At 42.9% G+C, this 11,220-nt stretch overlaps 1 protein-coding gene across 1 annotated transcript in view; it reads right to left on the bottom strand.

Moving 5' to 3' along the window:
* ITFG1 (integrin alpha FG-GAP repeat containing 1) overlaps window positions 1-11,220 on the bottom strand; it is a 92,523-nt gene that overhangs the window by 34,065 nt on the left and 47,238 nt on the right. Inside the window, exons 11-13 of the mRNA XM_015818958.2 lie at window positions 7,398-7,548; window positions 7,051-7,159; window positions 2,900-2,943 (exon numbers count right to left, since the gene is read on the bottom strand). Of these exons, the coding sequence (XP_015674444.1) occupies window positions 2,900-2,943; window positions 7,051-7,159; window positions 7,398-7,548 (304 nt within the window). The remainder of the gene's footprint in view (window positions 1-2,899; window positions 2,944-7,050; window positions 7,160-7,397; window positions 7,549-11,220) is intronic.

Here is an 11,220-nt window from a genome sequence, read left to right on the forward strand (position 1 = left end):
GTGATCCCCTTTGGCGGACCATCTGACAAGCGAAATCAAGATTCACTTAACAACCGGGTTGCTAACTTAACAACTGCAGCGATTCCCTTCACAGCTTTGGCAAGGGCGTAAAATGGGGTAAAACTTCCTTAACAACTGTCTTGCTTAGCCACAGAAATCTTGGGCTCAGATTTGGTCGTTAAGTCAAGGACCACCTGTACTTTCGTAAAGACATAAGTCAATGTACTGAAGTTGGCCTTGAGGTCGCCCAGCTGGTCAGTTTTAAATAGAGATTTGGGGAGTCAATGCTGTAAATGGCTATTGGTCACCATGGCTGTTCAACGTGCTTCTGAAAAGAATTGCCAGAAACTTGAGCGGGAAAAGGCTAGCCCAGGGGTAGGCAACCTTGGCTCTTTTATGACTCGTGGACTTCAACTCCCAGAATTCCTGAGCCAGCCACGCTGAGGGGAAAGAGAGAGGTTTCCAAGCTGAGCCATGGCTGGCTCAGGAATTCTGGGAGTTGAAGTCCACGAGTCATGAAGGGGCCATAGTTCCCTCATGCTGGCTCAGGAATTCTGGGAGTTGAAGTCCACGAGTCATAAAAGAGCCAAGGTTGCCTAACCCTGGACTAGCCCACTCATAACTGGTTCCTGGTTCCAGGCTTCTGAACTGGATGCATTCCCGTTTCTGGGGCTCAATCAAGTCAAGTCATGCTCAGCTATGACTTTGGACCATTCATTTGTTCTTAGTCAAAGGCAATAAAATGAAGATAGAGCTGCCCACCCCACCACAGCCCCATGTCTCCTCTTGAGCTGCTGGAGGAAAGGCAGAATAATGTCAGGCGCAAAGGATCGAGACCATACGTTAAGTTGCAGCACAGAAGGTTTATTATTTCAAGCCTATTTAGTCAACTAACGGTCAACCCTTAATTGGTGCTAGATAAGGACCAACGGAGTTCAAGGGGGACTGGATCTTGGATTGTTTGTGGCAATGGAAGGACTCTAAACTGATGACATGTTTAACTCCGCCCCAGCTCTGCCTGCTCTACTCCTACAGATATATATATATACAGATATATAACTAACAAACAAGCAAATATTAAGTCTGAGGCAAGCTCTGCTCCATTTGTTGTCTAAGCTGCCTCTGATCATGTTCAGCTCAAGTCTGCCTTACACACCCCACTGTGTGTATCTGCTTCTCTTGTTCTACTCCATTTGTTTGTCTTTTTTTCTCTCCGTGCGTTTGCTCGTTTTTTTTCCTGTATATCACCAATCTGATTTCTAAGGCCAGGATTTACATACCTATTGTTCACGTATTTTGCTGAGCTGTCCTCATTAGGGAAATACCTTCTAACTAATAGGCACAGTCTGGCTGCATCCATTAAACACTTCTCTAGGTCTTTCCGATATTATTTTTGCTTCCTGGCTCCATTTCCTTCTATTTAGAAACACGTACCTTGTAATATACGTAACATTTTAAAAAACTTTAAGCCCTTGGACAAGGACATGGTAATTTAAGATGCCAGGGCTCGTTTGATGTTTAATATATATATAAAAAAGGAAAGATGCAACACACGCTGCTTCCTAAAAGACCAAACCAAACTTCTCCATCTGGGACTTTAAAGCTTATATGTGACCGAGGTACCTCACTTAGAAGATCTGAATGCCGATACAACTGTGAGGCTGTTTTAAAAGAAGAGCAAAGTGTTCAGCCCAACAGAGAATGATTCCTTGCACGCAAAAAAAAATACTCGGCCCCAGCAGTCCCTCAATATATACAGACTTTTTGTTTTTTTGAAGTCAAAATCACTATGAACCATAAACACGTTTCCTTGGGAATTTAACGCAATGATAAATACAAATAGGAAGGACAAAACGTACAGAAAACAGAACGTCCTTTGCATTTCTCGAGATGGTGGCAAGGTGCACCTCTGGGAAGGGAGAGTAAAAGAATGAGGAAAATGGTTGAAAGTGACAAAAAAGAAGAAGTCCCAAGTGAGAAGCAACCATTTCAACAACAGCACACCTCGGGGATCAAAATTGCTCAGAAGTAGCTCTCAGAAGTTGTGTTTTACTTACACGGCCTTTCAAAACTACTTCACTTTTTTAAAAAAAGATTTATTTGGAAGATACATCATCCTATATCCAGTGGTTGATGAAACACAGAATTTATATATATATATATATATATATGGCAAACTGGACAGCCCATGTACTTTAATCCACTAAACATATTTAAGCTCTAAGGGGCTGCCACAAAGAAGAGCTATTGTCCAAAGCACCAGAAGGTAGGACAAGAAACAATGGATAGAAACTAATCAAGGAGAGAAGCAATCTGGAACTAAAAAGACATTTCATGACAGTGAGATCAATTAATTACCTCCAGAAGTTTTGGGTGCTCTATCACTGGAGGCTTTTTAAAAAGAGACTGGACAGCCATTTGTCTGAAATAGTATAAGGTCTCCTGCTTGAGCAGGAGGTTGGACTAGAAGACCTCCAAGGTCCCTTCCAACTTTGTTATTCTGTGTGCAAGGTTACTAAGGAGATTCCATACACATCCATTGTCCAAACTAGACAATGCTCTATGCTACACATTATTCAACCCTTTGCTTTAAAAATCGGGGTACTGGTACTGGTTACGAAATATCTTACAGTACAGGGTGTAAAAGAGAAGAAAATGAAAACAGTGAATTAAGAGCTAAGATTTTCCAAAGTGTCTGAAGAAATAATATTTTCCGGCATGCAGTCACGACTTATAACTGATCCAAACGTTCAATTTCTCCCACTCTCCCACCTTTGGTTGTCCTTGTAATGATTAAAAGGTAAGCAACCAGGACATGGCTATCTTTTGACAAACAGAACGATGGCATGGATTGGAGATGCCAGAATTCTCCAGACATGGATTTTAACAGCATACTTACTGTTATCTTGCGAGGACAGTCATTTGAGCAAAGGCCACTGAGAACTGTGGATAAACAAGAGAGCAGAACCAACGGTTGTTAGCACTGTGAACAGGCAAACACCCCCCAGTTTAAAGATGGCTGCTGCTTCTATTCTCGTTGGCAAAGGCAAACGAAGCGATAAAGGCTCAGGGATGCAAAATTAGGGATGTCTGTCTCTCCCACGATTATGAACTTGGAAAAACATTATTTCTGATGCCGCTTTGCGCAATGAAGACGCCCTTGTGTTTTATAATCAACTGAATGACTTGGTGCCAAAGACAGATATAAGCCTGAAAAAAAAAATTAACCTGCCTGCTAAACATTATTTGGAAAAAAGCTTTCTAAAGGAATTTTTTTTTGCTCCTGGCTCATTAAGGCTATTAGAGCCTCAGATCTTGTTTGCAGATGTTTTGTTCCTTTCGAAATGCAAACATGAAAAAGTATTAATCGATGTATTAATTCGGGGGGCCTGAAGCAAGTAAAACATACTGACCACGGAAAAGAAAACATTTGAATGCTGTGTTCATTCTTTGCTGTCTTCTTTGCCCTTAATCCCTTCAAAAAACACCTGTTCTTGAAACCACTTCATCTTGGTGCCAAGACAGCTTGTAACATGCTGTGATTAAGCAGCTGATTCCTTAATAACTTACCGCAAAAGCAGGGCATCTTTGAAAAGAGTTTGCCCTCTATAAAGCATTTAAAAGGGGGGAAAAAAAGCAATTGGTAGATTTGCAGTTTTAAACTATAAACATTGAAGCCGCTGAAGATGTTACCTAGCCTGGTACCGAAATGTTTGGAAACCAACTCACAAGCTTGGAGAACGAACCGTCACCCTCACCCTACCCCCCCCCCCAAGCTACAGATATTTGCCACTATTGCAAACTATAAACACCGTTCGGACTGAAGCAGAGGAAAAAGCACATTTACCATTGCCCTGGACTTTCTGCACTGTCCTACTTTGTCACTTTTATACTCATGAAGGAATCAGAAGATACTTATCCTTGTTCAAATATGGGCCAGAAGCAGCTTATGAAATACTGGATGTGAAGTATACGACTAATCCAAAGAACAGGTTAATCGGACAGATGATCTCAAAAACCCTCACTAACTAGGTCAGTGATGGCGAACCTTTTAGAGGCCGAGTGCCCAAAAAGTGGCCCCGCCTGCTTCACCCCCTGCCCCACCCCCACTCTGCCTCCACCCCGCCTGCCCGCAGGGCCACTCACCACATCCAGGGCCCGCCGCAGATCGCCCAGGCAGCCCAGCAGCACCATGGCAGCCACACCCTCTGCCCGCGCCCCGCAGCATCAACTGTGCACGATGAGGCATGAGGGCAGTCTTGTCTACGCTGCCTGGCTGCGCTGCTCCGTGTGGGCCACGCTCGGGGGCGACTCTCCTCCAGGGGGGCTGCTGGTGAGGAGGGGAGTGCAGGGGGAGGTGAGGCTGGGGCAATGGCACGTGTGCCCACAGAGAGGGCTCTGAGTACTGCCTCTGGTACGCGTGCCATAGGTTCGCCACCACTGAACTAGGTGAATAAGCAAAATTGTTGCTCTGCAATTCTCCTGCAGAAGGGCAGTTTACGAGAGCTGGAAAAAAAAGCTGATTTTCTTGGATTGTCACCCACTCCACTTGTAATACTGAAGGCGGAGCGAAAGCACTGATGACAGAAAGGTGCATATATGTGAACGGGGCCTCCATTACTGCTAAACCACATCTCCTTGCTTTCCTCACTATTAATAAAGCTGGATGGGACGGCTAGGATTTGTGGTTCTGTAGAACCCAGGAAAAGACTGCAATTAAGTGGTGGCTCCGTGGTTAGAATGCTGTATTGCAGGCTAATTCTACCGACTGTCGGCAGTTCGATTCTGACTGGATCAAGGTGGACTCAGCCTTCCATTTTTCCAAGGTCGGGAAAATGAAGACCCAGATTGTCGGGGGCAACGTGCTGACTCTGTAAACCGCTTAGAGGGGGCCGTAAAGCACTGTGAAGTGGTATATAAGTCTAAGTGCTATCACTAAGAGCTATCGCTATTAATTTAAAATGTATTTTATTATTTTACTGTAAACTTTAGAGAGCCTCTTCTCCCACCCAACATCTGAAGCCAGTTTTATCCCTCAGAGCTGGAGGATCAACACTTCCCATCAGAATGCCTGATGAGGCAGAAAAATAAACTCTTTTTATGACTATCCTAGCTGTGGGTTGACATCTCCCCAGCTGTGTAGTCAGGAACAGCAAGCGGTAGATTGTCCTGAAGTTAATTCTCCATAGCTCTGCCTAGAAACAGCCGTATTCCTGAGATGCAGCTAACAGTCTTTCGTATTTGCTTCCTTTAGATAATTTCTCCCATCTAAACAAGAGCGGGATCTCAGAGTCCTAGTGGGCAATCACTTAAGTATGAGCCAGCCGTGTGCTGCAGCTGACAAAAAAAAGCCAACACAGTGCTAGGCTGCATTAACAGAGGGATAGAATCAAGATCCCGTGAAGTGTTAATACCACTTTACAATGCCTTGGTAAGGCCACACATGGAATGCAACATCCAGTTTTGGTCGCCACGATGTAAAAAAGATGTTGAGACTCTAGAAAGAGTACAGAGAAGAGCAACAAAGATGATCAGGGAACTGGAGGCTAAAATATATAAAGAACAGTTGCTGGAATTGGGAATGACTAGGGGGGACATGAAAGCAGTATTCTAGTATTTGAGGGACTGCCACAAAGAAGAGGGAGTCAAGCTATTCTCCAAAGTACCAGAAGGCAGGACAAGAAGCAACGGATGGAAACTAACCAAAGAGAGAAGCAACCTAGAACTAAGGAGAAATTTCCTGACAGTTAGAATAATTAACCAGTGGAACAACCTGCCTCCAGAAGCTGTAAATGCTTCAACACTGGAAGTTTTTAAGAAGAGACTGGACAGCCACTTGTCTGAAATGGTATAGGGTTTCCTGCCTGAGCAGGGGGTTGGACTAGAGGACCTCCAAGGTCCCGTCCAACTTTATTATTACTACTACTATTATTAAGAGGTGAAAACAAATTTGGGGTGTGTGTTTGTGTGTCTGTGATGACTTGGACCATTTGTACTCTCCAGTCCTGGTTCCTAGGAGGGAGGGAATGCATTCCAGAAGAGCAAGAGACAGCAAAGTTTAGATTGGTGCTTGGGAGGAAGAGAATTAAGATGACTGCTCCCTAGGAGTTCTCGGAGTATATTTTGAATGATAGCAATAGCACTTAGACTTATCTTCATAGTGCTTTACAGCCTTCTCTAAGAGGCATACAGAGTCAGCCTGTTGCCCCCAACAATCTGCATCCTCATTTTACCGACCTGGGAAAAATGGAAGGTTGAATCAACCTTGAGTCGGTCAGAATCAAACTGCTGGCAGTTGGTAGAATTAGCCTGCAATACAACATTCTAACCACTGCGCCACCATTGCTCTTAATGACGGAAATAGTTGCTTGAGCTTGGTAAGATATCTGTTTATAGATGAGGAACAGTCAAAGAAACTGTTTTGTAAAAACTGAGCATGTCTTTCTCGGTTTTTGAAGTCTGAAACTCCATACATTTTAACAAGCTGTTGGGTATTCCAGGAACTATCAACAAATCTATTTTCCCCCCTGCTTTTCTGGTTCCCCTTTAATGCCTGTTCTTGCTTCAACACCTTGCACCTGAGACAAAGACATCAAAGTAACATCGTTGTTGATGTTTTTGCTCTTGAGTAACGTGGAGGATAAAAGAGAAACCATAATGTTACTCATTTCATTAAATTTAGAGGCCATCCAATTCCAAATGACTCTGGGTAGTTGACATTACAAAAGACCCAAGAAAAATCATAAAAAATTCCAAATGCTTCCCGAAACATTCGTACTGTATTACTTTTTTATACTTAGGCTTTTAGTGAACTCAATGTGTAAAAAGCAAATGGCAAGAATGTTCTAAAATAAACAGGCCTGTCTCAGATTAATTGGGTTTTCTTTAACCTGTTCCTCTCAGGTATATCTTTTAATGTAATCTCCTATCTCACCTCATTACTACTTAATAGCCATCTTTCTGCTGTTCTTAGGCTGGGTGGAAAACTATAAGCAGTATTGGATTTTCCCCTTTAATAGCATTTTAATGTTTTCATACTGAGCCACTCACCAATGACTTTAACAAAGTAGGCATCTGCTTCAAAGTTATTTTTTAATGCGTGGATTGCAAGCTCTTTTTTAGGAGAATTCTTGCTGAGGACAATTATATCCAAGATTCCCTAGAGACAAAAAAAATGCAAAAGCACGTAAATGAATCAACCACTCAAACAGCACTTAAAGTGTCAATAAAGTAAAAAAAAATGAAAATATGAAGGTCATAATGGTCATGGAGATTCTCAGCCATCCAGGTCATGACCCCTGACATGAACCAGTGTTTTAAATCAGAGTTAATACAGTGTAAGAAAATGTGGAGGGCAACTAAGAAGGCAGGAAAAGGGCAGAAAGAGCTCAACTCACGTCTTCGTAAATATCAAAGAAAGTGGCCACCACGGCATCCTTGATTTGATTTAGATCGGACAGCGCCCAGTGAACCTTAAACGCCCGGCGTGCACCCTTGCAGCTTGTATTCCTACATTCTTCATTCTCCAATAGGAAAGCCTGTTGGTTGCTGCAAAGGAAGGCACAAAACAGGTATAGGACTTAGCTGCCCCCCCCTTTCATGACACCAATTGCAAGCCAGCATCGTAAACATTTACTGAAAGTCCCAGTCAGCAGCCCTGGATTGCAAAGTGTGGGGGTTAAAGTGATTATCAAACAAGAAAACCTCTAGGCAAGATTCTTTAAAAACAAAATAGCACTCTAAACAGGTTCCAGTGCTTAATGGCTTAAAAAAAAACACCTAGAAGAACACACAGTCCTGATGGCAAAAGTGGTAATTCATGTACAGGTTGTGTGCTATTTCCAGTCTGGAAGAGACAGTATTTTTGTCTGAGTTCTTGATTCACTCCAAAAGACACTCTTGGTTGAATCCTTGCCCTAACTTAGAGGAACCACAGGAAAGAAACAGAAGGTTACCAAGCTTCAAACTATCACTTGCTTTTGCCATCCTGCTGTAGTCACTTCCTCTGTTTGGTCAAGCTGGACAATTTTACACAAGCAATTATATAGATTTATCTGTGAGCCCCCTCTCACTAGGTCAGTCTGCCCCAATCTGCTGTTCTTTAGGTGTGGTGGGACTGCCTCCTTATGTTCTCAATAACCTAGACCAAACCAGTTGGGAATATTTGTTATGGAGAACTTCGGAAGAGTTAGTTCTGCACAGATGGTGTTTTTTGCTACAGTAAGCAAAATATCTGGTTTCTTTGAAAGTGGATGTTAAAGGCAGTCAAACATGCACATAGATCTTTAAAGTTGAAGAGGCTAAAACATATAAGGAACGGTTGCTGAAATTGGGTATGTCTAGTTTAACGAAGAGAAGGACGAGGGGGGACATGATAGCAGTCTTCCAATATCTCAGGGGCTGCCCCAAAGAAGAGGGAGTCAAGCTATTCTCCAAAGCGCCTGGAGGCAGGACAAGAAGCAACGGATGGAAACTGATCAAGGAGAGAAGCAACCTAGAAGTAAGGAGAAACTTCCTGACAGTTAGAACAATTAACCAGTGGAACAACCTGACTCCAGAAGTGGTGAATGCTGTGCTGGGCAGGTGTCAAAATTTTGACACGGAGTGCCGTGTCAAAATTTAACAACACTCAACTGCACGGCAGTAGAAAGGACAGATTCTTAACCGTTTTTTCCTTCTTCCTGTAAAAATTCCCTGCAAACAGAAAGGCCGGGAAACATGCGAAAAAGTTCAGCCAGCCTGAAGCAGCTGCACTCCAAAAATAGACCCTGGCACACGCGTGTGTGTGTGTGGGGAGGGAAGGTGGGGGGAATTTGGCAATTTACAGTGATGTAAGTTGATGCCCAGCACAGCAAGGTTGCAGGCAGACAACGTACCCCTGAAATCCCTTAACCCATCACCACTGGGGCCTCCTTGGATGGGGGTTCTAAAGGACCAGATAAGGCTGAGGTCCCCAACCTTTTGAGCACCAGGGACAAGTTCCATGGAGAAAAGGTTTTCCACGGACCGGAAAGTGCCTGGTTTTGTGTGCTGCCTGCATCCCATGGATGGGGCTTTGCTTATTTGTGCAGACCGGTTGCTGGCATGCCGCGGCCCGGTATCGGTCCACAGACTGGAGTTGGGGACCCCTGAGATGAGGGATGCTGATAAGCCAAAGGTAACCTGAATCTGGATTTGTTGCAGAGATATCACCCTGCCAACAAAAGTGCGTATAGTCAAGGCCATGGTTTTCCCAGTTGCAATGAATGGCTGTGAAAGTTGGACCATAAGGAAGGCTGAGCGACAAAGAATTGAGGCCTTTGAACTCTGGTGCTGGAGAAGACTCCTGCGAGTCCCCTGGACTGCAAGGCAATCAAACCGGTCAGTCCTAGAGGAGATCAACCCTGACTGCTCTTTAGAAGGCCAGATCCTGAAGTTGAAACTCAAGTACTTTGGCCACCTAATGAGAAAGAAAGACTCACTGGAGAAGAGCCTAATGCTGGGAAAGATTGGGGGCAAGAGAAGAAGGGGACGACAGAGAAATAGGTGGCTGGCTGGAGTCACTGAAGCAGGAGGCGTGAGCTTAAATGGACTCCAGAAGATGGTAGAGGACATGAAGGCCTGGAGGAACGTTGTCCATGGGGTCGCGATGGGTCGGACAGACTTTGCAACTAACAACAACAAAAATGGGCAGTCTTTGTTTAGCGACCACACCTGGGGCTGGTGACTCGGTGGTAAAGCGAAGGATCTCTTTGTGAAACCGTGACTGTGCTTATGATCTGACTTCAGCTTCCCTTTGCTTCTGCGAAGATCATAAATGTGAGGATTGGTTACTTTTCCATTACTGCTGTAACGGTGGTTCGCTAAATGAGGTAGTTGGTAAACGAGGTCTTAATTGAATGAAAGTATAGATGCTACGTTTTGCAGTGCTTTTATCTTGATGGTGCTTCGACTTAGTTATTTCTCAGGACAGAGGACATTTTTTTTTTAACCATGGTTAGCTGAAAATCACATCTCCAGCAAGCCATCTGCGCTCTGGAGAAGGAAACAGGTTAGGCTGAAACAGAATCCTTTGCAGCTGGAACATCAGATACTTAAATTAGTATTTCAGCCTTCCTCCAAATGATTTGGCTGTTATTGAAAATTTAAGATCAAATGATAAACTAGGCTGGGACAACACACTGAAGTGAAAGCTAAACCAAGAATAGCAATAGCTGACATCACAAGACCCCAGGGTTGATCCCAAGGCTGGATATCTGATTTGTTTAATCTGGTTGGATCCTTTTCGTTTTATATATCGACATTTCCTGGGTGAAACCATGCCTTTATTAAGCCAAAGAAGCAAAGCACTGAAAGAATTTCCACACGACTGTCAATTTGCCAAACATTTTTCTCTCTCTTGATTCGCAAACTTTGAACACATAAGAATTTTTGGTGGCGTTTTGCAGAGAATTCCCTTTTCATTCTCTGGAGAGATCAGAATGGATGTTTGGGTATTATACATTGGATTGTTACAAATATGCATAAAAACTTTCATATGTGCAATACAAGATCCTGGTAACTGCAAACTTTATAAATGCAGAGAAAAGAGTAAGATAGTTCCTTTCCCGCTCAGATTTGTGTGTAAGTTAATGGATTCTAATGAACGCATGACAACCATATAATCAATCATTAATCTTATTTAGGTCACTATACACAACCTATTTTATAACTATTACAATAATCTTGGCTTTTTTATTGCACTTGTTAACAACTGTCAATATATTTCCTCTCTAAAATGGCATGCTAAGTGTTTCATGCTAAGAGCCTCCCCTGCCAATTATCAGCTCAGATTTTACAAGAATTTATAAATATTTATAACTACCTTTGGCAGTTCATTTGCCGGTGGGAGAAAAACTGATTTTGTTTTTAAAGAGCTACTCTTTCCCTACATACACACACACACACACACAAGCAGAAATAGCATAGGTAATTCAAATTCCGGTGTGGAAGTAGTAAATTTCAGTATGAAGGACCCCCATAAATTTATGGAACAAGTTAATCCTCTGCTAGTTTCGTGTTTGACAATCTGCCAGATGGACGCCAGCACAAAGTTGAGAGAAATAAAAGCTTCTAACAGCATATATGAAATATAGATCTCTCTTTTACTAGAGATGCAAAATTATTATTTTTCTTTCAAACTGTCTTTCAAAATGTGTCGCTATCATGATTTGCATTTTCCTTTTTTCTATCTATCTATCT

The sequence above is a fragment of the Protobothrops mucrosquamatus genome, unplaced genomic scaffold (genome assembly GCF_001527695.2).
Source record: "Protobothrops mucrosquamatus isolate PMUCROS unplaced genomic scaffold, P.Mucros_1.0 scaffold827, whole genome shotgun sequence".
Taxonomy (NCBI): Eukaryota; Metazoa; Chordata; class Lepidosauria; order Squamata; family Viperidae; genus Protobothrops; species Protobothrops mucrosquamatus.